Source organism: Poromitra crassiceps, assembly GCF_964638095.1.
Source record: "Poromitra crassiceps genome assembly, chromosome: 16".
NCBI classification, from domain to species: Eukaryota; Metazoa; Chordata; class Actinopteri; order Beryciformes; family Melamphaidae; genus Poromitra; species Poromitra crassiceps.
Window position 1 is genome coordinate 18666768 of NC_139645.1, and position 14453 is coordinate 18681220.

Here is a 14453-nt window from a genome sequence, read left to right on the forward strand (position 1 = left end):
CTCTTTAGTTTCCGTAGTGTCTGTAGTGAATTCTGTATAGTCTTATTGCTTACTGACTCATTTGGAGCAACAACAAAAAGCATTTCACATAGCCAGTACTTCAGACTGTATGTGTTTCAGAATATACAGAAGTTGGCCAAACATGTATTTGTTCATGTAAATAACATTCATTTGAAATGCAAACATATCTTGGATATACTTGCAGATATGTTGTCAACAACAAATAGGAAGAGCATGTGCTTACAGTGTCCAGAATCTGATTCAAATTAATGCCATCTACTTGTTATCTACATCTACGTCCATTCTGAACTACATGAAAAATGTATGTATGATGTATGATGTAGTAATATCTTCTGACCAGAAAGCTGAATGTTGTAATGTGCTGCGTGGTCAGTTGTTCCTGTTATCTGCTGAAAAGGAGCCTGAAAAACTTGTAAGATTACACGAACAATACAATTGTTGAAAGCACTTGCTGGTCTGGCACGCTGACAAGGGGAAATCAAAGCGCACAATCCAACTGATCTAATAATGGGAGCTGTGCCTAACCGCCTCACATTGTGTCGTCATCACATGGGAAACGCATCAAGGGAATTTGAGAGAGGAGTCATCTCAGTTTCATCAGCACAGGCGTGAATCATCAGGACGGGAAATCTAACTGATCCTGGCCACCCCCCCCCCCCCCCCCCTTTTTACATTTCTATTCAATAATCATATAAAAACAAAAACAAAATCCAAAAATATTCCGTCAGACTTTTTGGTAACACTTGCTATGAAGGTCATGTCTATAATGCATTATTACAGTGGTTCTCAAACTTCTTCACGTCAAGGACCCCTAAACTTGACACAAATTAGACCACGGACCACCATTTGATAAGATTTTGTAGCAGGGTCCCCCATCTGATAAGATTTTTTGATTACAGAAAGTGTCTGAAACCCATGACCAAAATAGTCATACACTCTGTCATTGGGTTACTTATGGATGGTATTATAGTGAAAATAAATTACCCCCCATTTTGCTGGGTAGTGGTGGGGACCCCCTCAAGGAGCCCAGGGGGTCCCTGAACCCCACTGCATTATTATGAGCATATTCACAAGACATTATAGTGCATGTATGTGGCTTTATACATGTTTAGAATCAAGCATGGCAACTTATAACAAGGTTTATAAAGTATTATAAGTGGTGGACATTATAGGTTTATAGTATTATAATAAGTATTATATAATTAAATTACAGTATCAGTCCAGCATCCATAATGCTTTATACCTCCATGCCAAAGTGAGAACAGTGTTTGAAAGAAGAGTCTTTTTTGTTTTACACTTTACTTACAACCGGCAAATACTGCTCATAAGTCCTCAGAACTGTGTTATAATATCATACAATTGCTAATAACCTTATAGTGCTGTCACTTTACTTAACGCTCACAAGGTCATGCTATAGTATATTATTAATGTTTATTATAATGCATTATGTCCACCACTCATACTTTATAAACCTTGTTTTTAAGTTGCCATGCATGATTATAACGTTTATAAAGTTGTATAAAGCCTTATAAATCCATTATAATGTATTATGAATGTGCTCATAATGCATTAACACATGACCTTCATAGAAAGTGTTAACATTTTTATTTTTAGATTTTTAGATTTTGCCTTCTCAAAGACTTGTGAGAGAAGGATTCCTCCTTGGTTTATCATTACCTAGATATGAGTTCAGGTTCAACTTTCTGACTGAGAGCCACTGGCAATCAATAAACAATGAGGCATCTGTGGTATTTTGTTTTTGTTTCTGTCTTGACAGTGAGAAAAAGTAAAGACACTCACATCCAAACCTAAATAGGGCAGGTGCAGACCTAGAGGCAGATACTGTAAAGAAGGAAGAACGTTTGCACACTGCAGGGCTCCAAATTAATTCACTCTAATTTGGAGCCCTGCAAACTTTCTTCCTTCTTTACAGTGTCTTGACAGTGAGCCATGAAACAGACTCAAATGGAGGAGCACACACTAGCCAATAAGCGTGCATGCATACACATTTGATTGGCAGAATCAACCAATGAAAGGCCGTAAATTGCTTCTACAGTTCAATTGCAGGAATATGTGTGCATGTGTGTGAGAGTGAGTGAATTATGTGTGTAGGCTACTTCGCATATCTCGAGAACAGTTCATCCATTCGATTTCACATTTGGCGGGTGTGTTGCTGGGGACCAAGGAAGTGCAGTGTCGAATGTGAAGTTGTTTGGATAAGCGGTTCTTGAGAAAGCTGTAAGCAGCAATCACCCCATTCGGACATGCACATATTGAACCGTCATGCGCAGTTCTCGAGAAAGCTGCAAGCAGCAATCGGCGTGTTCCGGACAGGCATGTTTTGAACGGGCACTGCACTAGTTATTCTAAAGTAGACAAAGGCGTCCACTACACAGCTGGACCCTCAGGTGTTCCTCAGCAGCCCTTCACCAGGTTCAAATCGAACTGGTTTCTGTGTCCCTCCTTAAAAGTGTGTGTGGGGGAAGGTCCTTCAGGCTCCCAATTGGTTGAAAAAAGCAATACTGTCAAGGGCATTATGCATGAACTCGTCATTTGTATCAAGTGTGTTTCACTGGAGAGGATTTCAAGATACAGGTCATGAAAACACATTTTCCAATTTGTTTTCTCACAACACCTCTTCTGCTTTTTCTTCACAGAAATGTCTCAGACAGCGGATGAGGAAAGCCCACTGAACACTGTTGCGGGCTCCAGTGAAAAGGCGGATGTGCAAAATGGGGACACTTGCATCCAAGTGAGCACCTGCTGCGGGCAGACCGCCGCCTCCTGCTGCGGGCAGACTGCTGCCTCCTGCTGCGAGGACAAGCACCACAGGAAACTGGCCATCAGCAGCATCATCTGTGGCATCTCCTGCATTGGGATTGTGGCTCTGATCAATTCAGTCAAGGTATTTTTATCATCTGGCTCTTTGCTTTCTGTCACACCTCAGAAGTCAAAGGTTTGAAAACTCCAGATAGTGAATACAGTTGTACTTTTTTTTTTAAGCTCGATCCCAAACAGACTTGAATTTAAGTTTCCTTAAAAAACTGAGAAGCCAATTTATTTTGGAGGAGATTGTGTCTATGGGCAGATGCACAATTGGTGCTCAGTAGCACAGCATGAAGTGGGAGAGGGTCTGCTCCAGTGAAGAGTGGGACAAACTAATTGTTGTTGAGGGGATCCTACCAAACTGAACTGTATTTCATCATTCTATTTCTATTTGCTTTTTTGTATATTTTTGGTCATTTTATTTCTAGTTTTTGTCTTTCTTTTCTTTTGTTTGTGTGGGGATGTATTGTGCTATCACATTGTTGTATTGTCTGTTATGTGTGGTCTTTGTGCCTGTAATTAAAAAAAACACACCCAGCAGCTCATGTTTAGGAGAGTTTGGATTTCACTCCAAAGTTCTGATTCGTCACAAACTGGTGGAGAAGTGTATTAGATATGTCATTTTGGCAAATCAGATGAATCCATGGAGTCTCAGTTAGTGGGGATGGAACGATCTTCTCTATTGTAGCTCCACTTTGTGTCTGATAACATGATTATTATTATTTATTTTTTCATAAAATCTTGCCTAGTGCAGCTTTAAATGCTATCCTTCAAAGTCCTAAATCTGGACTGCTTCACTTAGTTGTCATAGACAGCAAGAGTTGATTTTTGCTAAACTCTAATTGAAAACCTCTTGTCTTTACTGCAACAGGCCCGTGAGCGTGAGGCACAAGGAAAGGCAGAGGAAGCCCAGAAATATTCCCTTCGGGCAAAAAAATGTGGCATCATTTCCATCGTGTCGTGGTTGGCTCTTCTGGTCTTAATCCCGGTATTGATGGCACTGGTTTCATACCTCCTCACTCTGATAGACTGATGAACTCTATCTGCACTTTGGACAACCAGACTGGTTCCAAGCGAACATCTGGATTTGGATGGATTGCTTATAACTATACCAAAGTTACGGACTGAGATCCGAAGAAACTGGTCACCGCACAAAACACAGGAAGACTGCTGTGTTTTAGTATCACCTAGCGATCAAATGACTGCTGACTCAGTTTACATTTTCTACTTCCTCTTTAACATTCCTCATCTTATAACTTTTCACACTGAACAGAGACAACTACTCAAGAACTTGATGGGGGGGGGGCTTTGTAACTTTTTTTTATACTGTAATATTTATTGGACGATATATGAACATGTGGACAATTCCAACACTAAATGACCATATAAAATCCAGCATAAACTAGTTTGGGGCATGACTCTACAACAAACTTTGACAGTTACAAAGTTACATTTACATTATATATTAAAGATTATAAGCAGCTGTCACAGTAAAGGCCCAATCCTTAACATTCCCCTCTCAATGCCACTGAAATTTGATCTAGCCTTTCTTGTATAATGCAACTGCAGAGAATACAAAAAGGAATAAATGAGTAAATCTGTGAATGAAACAATTGAGTAAAAATAAATGTATCGTTAAGGATTGGGTCTTTAATGTAAGTAAAATAAAGATGTTATAAAATCTTGGCAGTGCTTCTTCAGTCAACATCGTGAGATGCTGCCCTTGTTTTGTCAACATGTTACATGTTCTCTGTGTAATTGCATTGTTAGCATATTAGCTTTATTCATTTATTAGCTTTATTCATGTCATATGCTGCATTTTATATTCACACATATAAACACATGAAACATTTTGTAATAAAAATGACAAACATGTTTGTGCTTTGAGTTGTCTGAAGCTCTTCACATGCCCTCATTCAAATGGTAACGAGATTGTTACAAAGCTGCAGACGATATACAGAATATACAAAACATCTATTTAAACAGCAAACCTTACAGTTAAGGCAATCGTATTCAAATTACCGTAGGTAAAGGCATGACAAAATCAAACAGGTAGTTTATCAATTCAACAGGTTACATTTTGCAAAACAAATATAAATACCACAAAAATAATGATCCAGAGAAACTCAGCCTGTCACAGGTTATAAAAATGACACGAGATTAGCGAACCAACAGTGGCATCTGAACACTCCGGTATGGACAGAATGACAGCAAAAACCTCTTCAGCTGTAAAATGGTTGATACAAAAATTGATCAGTTTGCCCTGAGCTGAATAAAACGACTTATATTTAATTTCCTGTGTTACTTGGAGACACTGGCAGATACATTGTACCTAAATACGACTCATGGACTGAAAAGACTCGGGGCTCAGCTGTGGCCGGGAAATCAGTTGCTGTGGATAAACACAAAAATCTCTTCTTGGCATGTTTGAAAAGTTCATATAACTTCTTAGGGAGGGAAATAGCTGCCTTTGGAAAATAATATCGAAGCTGCGACGTCAGAATCCTAACATGTTACTTTTATTTTGTGCAAAAGCGGTCGGATGGGTGTAAAGCGTTCCGAATTATTATTTTAGAAAGCACAATGTCATTGTAAGAATTGTGAGGCATTGTGAGAAAAAACATCTTCCTATGACACTGTGTGTTTAAAGCAAAGATGGCTACTTATTCCAGATGTGAGGGAAGGATGGCCGGCCACAAGTTGGACGGTTGAGTTTTAAGCGCAAAAAAGAATGCAGTAGCAGTTTATAATACATTTTTAGCAAATACTTACATGTATAAACAACTTCTATGAACCAATACATTTACGGTGTACGATGTATTATTCTTTTAACTTGTAGGCTACAAATTCTAAACGATGAAATATAATTCTTCAGTAATAATTTTGTCACAACACTAATAACCAGACTGTTAGAAAATACTGGAAGATTCACACGATACGACGAATCTTCATGCTGTACAGTAGGCCAAAGAAGAGCAACAGTTGACCAAAAACCCAACAAAAAAACAAAAAATATAAAGGAGAAAAAAAAACATAGGTTAAGTGTTCTTATCTCTTTGTGGTAGGCTTTTTTTTGTCTTTGTCTGTAAGACAAAGTCACCCTTTGATAGGCATCTGTCAACTGTCTTTCTGATCAAACGATACCCACAAATCCAGTTGATTGAGTTTGGCACAGAGCAGAGTGTCCAGCTCCTGCACGCTGAGGGACGGTTCGTCTTTCGGGTTGTGGAAGCACCCTCGCCTCGGCCTGGAAGTGGAAAGCCCCGCCTTCCCCGCACCGACAAGTGGCTTCTTTGGTTTTCTGACCACGCCCACCTCCGGGAACTCCAACAAACGCTTGACGCGCTTCAGGCCAAACAGGGACTGAGAACCGTTCCGGCGACTGAGCGGCATCTCAAACACGGTCTCCAGCCGACTGAAGTACGAGACGGAAGACAACTCAAATTAATGGTTGAGCGGGTTAAAACATCATGATTTATTACTTTCAATTCAAAGCAATAAATGGCTTGGCCCCAACTTATATTAAGGAAGATTTAACTCTATTTGTACAGAAGCGTAGCATAAATCTACAGATAAAACTGGTTTGATTGTTCACGAGAGCTGATCCAGAATTTGCAATCAGGCACCTAAACCTGGGAACAATCTGCATGAGGACGCAATGCACCAACTTATGCAAAATCAATCCCTGTTGCCACAGATACCTCACCCCCACTCATTTACCTTGTTTGAAAGAAGGTGTGTAATGTTTACGTTACCTTTCAGGGGGCTTGGTGAAGTTCTTATTGGTGTAAATTTCTTCCAAACTGAACTCCTTCTTCTTCAGCCTGTGAAATAAAACCCCATAGTAATCAGTGAGGAAATCATTCAGGAACACCAATCAATGGACAACATGGTGTACACTGATATTGACATGCTTTCACTTTAAATCGTAGATCAGTGCCCAGTGCTGACTGGCCGACTTTGTTCACCTAATTTTGTGAGGCAGACATTTGCATTTTGTATTATCTGTTAGTCTGCATTCAATTCAATTCCAATGATAAAGCGTGACCCTGCAGAAATCGGCTACATCAGGATGTAAAGAGTGATTTTAAAAGAGCTAAGATGTGTTATTGCTGAAAGTCCTCTTGCCTAATTATACAGAAACAAATCTCTTGAAGTGCTGTGTTGAGGTTCCTTAATGATTTTATAAAATGGCAGTAACACATCATAGTAATAAACAGACAACACAAATGCTCAATAAATCTTGCCATTCTAATCAATTCTAATAAAAAAAAAAGGATAGAAAAGGATATTCTTCTGCCAAGCAATATAGTTCGTAAAAAGTAGTTACGGTAACTTGGTTGCGAAGCGAAATGAGCACGATTATGAGTTGGGATTTTCCGTTAACGCAACAAAATTGAAAACCCATTTGAAGCACACTAGTCTTTCGCTTTAAGATTGAACATTTTCATCTCTACTACTTTCAATCCTACAGAGAACATCCTTTGCCATTGAAAAGTAATGAGGGGAAAAAAGCACCATCAAAAAAGGACGACAGTAGTCCAAATCACCACCACAACAATACACACATTTCAGTAGCAAGTGTTTACACACTATACAGTACATACCTGATGGGTCTGGGCAGGCCCATGGGGGTGAGATTGGTCTGTGGTTTTGGTAAGGTTTTGCGAATTCTAATGGACGACACTTTCCCTCGCTCCTCATGCTTCTGCCCCACCTGTGACGATGAGGAAAGAGATTGAATATCACCAGGCCTATGTTGTTTCAAAGGTTTAAATAATAATGGCAGTAATAACAGAGAGGGCGTTTTTTACTCTAATTATGGTACAATGATGATTAGGCTCAGTCTGAAGCACAGCAGAAGGCTGTCAGCAGCACAAAAGTAGCTAGAATGACAGTAAAGTCTGTCCTAAAAGGTATCATGCTTTTATGCGATGCTTTAATAAAAATAGAAACGTTCCATCATATAATCTAACTTTATGCATGCCCTCCCATCCTGCAAAATATAATGACCAATTGTGTACTCTTCAGATTCGTGAAATAGCACCAACATGCACAAGAGATGTCATCACACTCATCTCAATTCATTTATACCTTGATTTCAGAATCAGACAGAGCGTTTTCCTCTCTCAATCTTGCATACTCAAACTCCTGACTGGAGCAACTTGTGTCCTCGCCATATTCCTCCTCCTCCTCCTCGCTCTGCTGTCTTGTCTCGATCTCACACTCCAAGGGAATCGCACTGAAGGAGACAAATCCACATTCAGTACAGCATTGGCACATCATGAAATGTCTCAGGGCTTAAAATTCACTTTGCAAACTAGGGGGAATTCCCCCCTTATGTTCGTCAGATAGGGGGGATTAATACATTTTGGGGGGGATTTATAGACTTTGGGGCAAGACACTAACCCGTGTTCAACTACAGTATGTGTTTTACATTGTCCTATAGGACGAATCAGCGTGACGTCACTTGACACCCAGAAATGCGGAACCCCGCGGCAGTTAATAGTAGGAGTTGTGCCAAACAAACGTTAATATCTCAAAAACTATACATCACATCGCTTATATTTTGACATTCTGGGTGAGAGCAGAAGTAGCTCAAGAGTTTGATGTATAATATATGCATGTCGTGTTAAAGTTGTGTGAACAGTTGCAGTTTTTAAAATGTAAACAGAGTTGGCCGGCTAGAGTAAAGACATTCAAGCCTCGCGCCACTTGGACTCCATAGGGTTCCATTGCCGTTGCCACCCACGGTTTGTTTACCAAAATGCTGCTCGGCTGATCCCTCGTATAGATCCATGGGAGAGACAGGAAGATAAATGAAATGAAGAAGTAGTACACTACACTGAGCCATGTGGTAAACTTTGATGATTTCTAACTGTTAAGTTTTTAGCAATTTCAAGTAATCTGCTGTGTTGAGACAGATCTAGGCCTATTCACATTCAATAAAAACAGGATTGGCGATTCTATTCATGTGCTGATACAATCGTTTGAGAGTGAAACCGCAGTGTACTGATCATAATGGAATTCTATTTACTTTTAATTGCGTTTCATTGACTTTATCATGGGCCATTCACTGTACTATGTAAACAGCGGTGCTCTGAGCAGCACTCTGACTATGAACACCTCGACCCGAGTGGGGAGTGCGCTCCCGGTTTGCGGAGCTCCGCCTCACGCTGCCTTCCTGGAGTATGTCCTAAGCTTTAGCCAGCGATCCAACACGTTTGCAAGCAACCGAGAAACCAGCAGAGGAGCGTTGATGTCGAGAGAGGACTGAGCAGACAGAGCTAGCGTGCTAATGTTTGTTGTCAACTGGCCAAGGAAGTGAGATTTGGTCCACCCATGTAACCGCGTCCAGCCAGTGAATGCAGCAACGTTCCGCACAAACACAGATCGGTCCACACAAACCATTGCGGGATTACTCCCCCTTTATAAATTGAAAATATGCGGGAATTCTGGAAAATGTGCAGGATTCCCGCAACCCCTCGCCGAATTTTAAGCCCTGTGTCTTATTAGAGATAAAACAAGTACACAAGTCTGTTACCTGCAGGTGGAGGACCCAGCGGCAGCAGAGGTGTCCATTCTTGGAAGGAAACAAGGAAGGTGCCATGAGGAGGAGCTGGATGGAGATGTGGAAGAGGGGAAAACGCCAGAGGAGGAAGGAGAGGAAACGTGACCGCAAGTGCTGCTGCCGGCGGCTCCTCTGTTCTCCAGCTTCTTGGAGAGGAAAGCCAAGGGGCTTGAAATAAAACAGGAGGCCAGAGCTGAGAGGGAAGTGCTGGGAGAAAGTTGGCTGATGCCGCCATAGGGAGGAGCGGATCTTCTGGACGGGTACACCTCCTTACGAAGGCACAGGTGGGCGATCTCCCGCTTCACTTCCACACTGCAGACGGTGTGTCGGCGAGCCCGTCTGGGCGACGTGTGGGCAGGACGGACGGGAGGAACGTGGGGAGTCTGGTGCTGGTACGGCGCGTGGATCCTGCCGTGCTGCAGTGAGTGCAGGGGGGAAGTCCAGGGCGCGTCGTGGTGGAGGAGGGAGGGGATCTCTGGGCACGAGTAGCTGCGTAACAGGCGGCTTGAAAGGTCGTGCTTTTCTGTAGAGCACGGTCCTGCAGCACTGGCCAAGTCGAGCTCCTCCTTCGTGATGGAGTTCATCTCCTCTTCATCTGAATGTGCCTTACTACGCAAAACCCTGCACTGTCTCCTTTGCTTATCTGCTCTGCTTGGCCTACTTTTCACCCTCTTCCTGACCCTGTGTGTACATGAATCCTCATCAAGCTCTTCTCTTGCTTCATCAATAGTTGTGTCGTGACTAAGGTTAGTTGCTTCAGCATCGCTGGGAAACACCTCATCTGCCAGAGAGGCAGTAGTCCTTCCTTTCCTATGATTTCTTGTGGTGACAAAACAGTCTGTAGAAGGTTGACAGGGTGAAGGAACAGGTTTCTGATTATTTTCCACTGGGGTCATTTCTAAATGCACAGACGCTTCTGAGATTTCATCTTTGTCTTCTTTTGACTGCCTTTCTTTCACGGCCTTGTTAAATGTATCCATACTTCTCTTTGTCACTTGTGCACGACCCGACCCAGAAGATTTGACAGATTTCGTGCAATCCTTTTTTGGCCTCTTAGATGGCTGGTTCAGTTCTGTTTTCCAGCTATCACCCCTGTGAACAAACCGAGAGCTAATTAAATCTCTGGATGTGAATTCTAGCACTGACGCTGCTGAAGCAGTAGAAACAGAAGTGTTGTCTAGCTCTGGAGTTGACCTCTTTTGTTTTTGTGATCTCCGTTTGATTGGTTTCCTGCTCAAACTCATGAACTCTGGGCTCTGGGACAACTTTTCACTGAACACTGGGGAAACGTCCTTCGTTTGGCAAACATATTTTGGCTGGGCTTTGGATGCTGATTGAGACAGACACATCTTTGCTTCTAAAGGGTGGACAATGGAATTGAATTCTAATGTCTCCACTGATGCTGCTGAAGCAGTAGAAACAGAAGTGTCGTCTAGCTCTGGAGTTGACCTCTTTTGTTTTTGTGATTTCCGTTTGAGTGGTTTCCTGCTCAAATTCATGAACTCTGTGCTCTGGGATGACTCCACACTCAACACTGGGGGAACATGGGCTTTGGATGCTGATTGAGACCGGCACAGCTTTGCATCTAAAGGCTGTACAATGCCTTTTAATAAATTGATTTCTTTTGCCGAAGTGGCTGTCATAGTGGTTTCCAGATCCATGTTGTCAGCGTTCACATCACGTTTACTGAGACTGACACTGGTTCTTTTCTTGGGCCTTTTGCTTGAACCATTAGTATTGCTTTTCCTGTTACTGTCCTTATGGCTGTTCTCCAACACACCATTGCTGTTATCCAGTGAGCAAAGCGACATCTTACCAGAGGGATTTTCACTCTCTGTCTCCAACACTGCTTCCTTTACTGTGGGAAACATTTGCCCCCCAGCTCTGCTTTTCCTTTTCGTACCTGCTGCAATAGGTGCTCTTGTTCTAGCAGGATTCAGTATGATGTCCATGTCTATGGCGGTATTTGTTGAGGCACCTTCATTTCTTGGTGGTTTTAACCCTCTTGATACACCACTGTACGATGCCACATTTAATACCTCTCCATTTTTTTTACATTTCGTACGTTTATCTGCTGTCAGTCTTTTCCTCTTGGCTACGTTTGGTTCAATATCTGACTGAGAGGTCAGTTTCAACCTCCTCTTTGCTTTTGGAAGACTTGCAGCTGGATTCTCCAACAAGTCAGGCTGCGTATTGAGGGTGGGCTTCAGGACACTTTCATCCACACCACCACTGGAGTTCTCCTGGCACTGCAGGCTTTTTCCAACAGAGAAGACACCATCTGTATTCCTGCCATCATCATCTGGAAGACAGACCATGTCAGGGGGAGTATAATGGCGTGAGGATGATAATGACTGAGCTTTTTCAGTATCACTTGAGTAATTTATCTCGGTTGAATATATGCGAGAAGGCTGTTCACCATTTGCCTTAAGGTTAGATTCTTCCTTTTTAACTTCAGATAGAGAATTCTTGGAGGAACCTTTCTTTAATAGAGCTCTACCAGCACGTGTTCTGGGCAGCGGCTTGTTTTGAGCACCTGGTTTGCTTTCCTGCTCCTCCATTTCACTGGACTTCTCCAACTTGGGCTCACATGAGGCACTTCCATTATCAGAGGGCTGATTCAGCAGAGCGGAGGACTTGGGTTCGTTAGAGTCTGTGATTTGCTCAAAAGTATTGCAGAGTAAAGGACTGTGTTGCAAAGGCACAGACTCATTTGCGTTCCTTTTCTTGTCAGTCAATTCATCCACCTGTTCTGAGTGGCATGCCGACATGTCCTCATCCAACAGCAATTTTGGAGAACAGTTGAGAACATTGAGCATTATTTCAGATGAAGCCGAAGAATTCAGTTGGTCATCTTTATTATGCTCATCCCCATTCTCACGTTGTCCTTCTGTATGAAACGTTTTGCTGGGCTCTGAGTTTTCACTACTAGATGCTCTCATGGCATGCAGGTCACACTGGGTGAGTTGGTCTGGATGGTCACTAAACTGTGGACTACTAGCTTTGAAGAGTTTAACAGGAGTCATGACGATCTCAGTGAAACTGGCCATCTTGGACTTCAATGTCTGGAACAACGGGCCGATCACCCAACTCTTGACGGTAGATGCTTTTTCAACAGTGTGTCCAAAAGCCAAATCCCCACACGTATTCATGTCTGATTTATGGGTGTTTGATTGAGGGGGGTCAGGATCCTGTGCAGTATTTTCACCAAACTGTTTATCTACATTCTCTGTGGCAGAGATATTTGCCATGTTCCTTTGGCTTGTCTGTTCCATGTGCCTATAAGAAACAAATACAGAAAAGGGAAATTGAATTTTTAGAAAAACAAGAATGGTGTCACTCCCAAATGAACATCAATATCTAAGTTTCCTCTATCATTTGGCTGCTGATGCCAAGCTCTTCATCCATTTGCCATCCTACCATAAACTACAGCTGGTCCTATGAAGCCCTGCTCATGTTAGACAAAGCTCCCCTCATTCTGAGATCTAGTGACTGTCTCCTTCCCCTCTTATACATTACGTTTCCTCTATCCTCATATAAAGCCTTTTAGACACCAAGATAAATAAACAGCAATAAACAGCATGAAATTGTGAGGCTAATTTTGACCCGCTTGACTATTCACAGCAACAGATGTGTACATGTCGGAAGCGAATTTCTGAAAAAATAAAAGCCACAATATCGCTCAGCAAAACTTCGCCATTGGTATACTATGCAGTGCACGGTTGCATTGACTGGATATAGGGTTGAAAAATTCTACTGACGTGCAAATTAATTGCACGGAGAGAGAAAAATGCCCACAGTGTCAAACTGAAGTGAACCCTCTGTAACTGCTGGTCGCTGCTTTCAAGCAAAGATGCAGCCTTTTTTTTTTTTTTCTTCAGTTCCCAAGCATTTTGACAGGGGACACTGGAGCCGTTTCTCCACATAATTACATTTATAATTTGAACAAATAATTATGATGAATACACAAGCTGAGAACAATGAATTATCACACTTACTTAGTTGGACACTCTGATGCAACATCAAAATCATGTTCATTCTGCAGGAGAAGAAAAATAGTTAGTTGCTTTAAAAAATTAAGCACAATTTTTGCAGAGGTGCACCGACAGTATTAGTGCCAATCCAGCTCCCAAATCAGGCTCCCAAGTAAAATCGGCAAATTAAGCTGGTCCGATACCAATACTTTAAAGAGCAGTGCTGTGGTGCAATAAATACTTTTCTGGCAGAAAGAAAAATGTCGACAGTGTGCTGATTCTTTGATCTCAGTGCAGCAAAGTGTCAGCTGTGTCAAGCTAAAGTGCCAGGTGCTGAGAGTGGAGGAGAGGCGAAGCGGCTCACTCGCACCAGCCAGACAGTCAATAATACCAGAAAATAAAAGCGTAAAATTATGCCACATGTCACTGTGATGTTTGGGGGGAAACAGAAGAAATGTTGTACAAAATAGCTTATATGTAGTGTACAGGATATAATTTTTTCATTTTTTTAAATAAAAGAAACAATTACATCTTTACTCACTATACTTCCCCAGTTGAATATTTTTTTCTTTCTTTTTCCCCCCATTCTAGCTGGGTTAGGGTTAACAGACACATGTAGGGAAAATGCAACATGCTGTCAGTATTTGTGAAAAAGAAAATAATCCTCGTTTTCAAAGTTATCAGTACACCTCTACAATTTTGCTCAATGACAAACAAAAGAGTAGACAATGACGATATACTCCTCTCTGTAATATCAGTGATTTAGGCTTTCGTGGGTGAAGGGTCAAATTAGACACATGATTGCTTGTCTGTGCCAAATGCAACAGACCGTGAAGTAGGATTAAATCACCCAATTAACCCTCACACCCCATTCACTGTACAGGTCTCCAGTGTTGGCACACACATACAGTACGGCTTCTGCACAAACAGATTAGTGACACCAACGGATTTAATGCAAGAAAAACACCATCAATGGCATGCCATGCAGACAGACAATTGATGGAGAAGAGAAAGAGAGGAGGGACAGAGAGAGAGACCGAGAGAAGCAAGTAAAGACAATT

General features: G+C 41.8%; 1 protein-coding gene and 1 long non-coding RNA gene across 2 annotated transcripts; one reads left to right on the top strand and one right to left on the bottom strand.

Moving 5' to 3' along the window:
• The first annotated feature begins 2465 nt into the window (after positions 1-2465).
• LOC310791051 lies at positions 2466-4724 on the top strand. Its single transcript, XR_014553417.1, has 2 exons — positions 2466-2926; positions 3719-4724. It is a non-coding gene; the product is annotated as an uncharacterized lncRNA (long non-coding RNA).
• Positions 4725-4831: 107 nt separating this feature from the next.
• On the bottom strand, positions 4832-9540 carry LOC310791050 (proline-rich protein 14-like). The gene is made up of 5 exons (XM_083652766.1): positions 9392-9540; positions 7942-8089; positions 7455-7564; positions 6603-6671; positions 4832-6262 (listed from the first exon to the last, which is right to left on the bottom strand). The coding sequence occupies exons 1-5, from the start codon at positions 9427-9429 to the stop codon at positions 5965-5967; spliced, it is 663 nt and encodes a 220-aa protein (XP_083508892.1). The 5' UTR covers positions 9430-9540; the 3' UTR covers positions 4832-5964.
• Positions 9541-14453: the final 4913 nt, after the last annotated feature.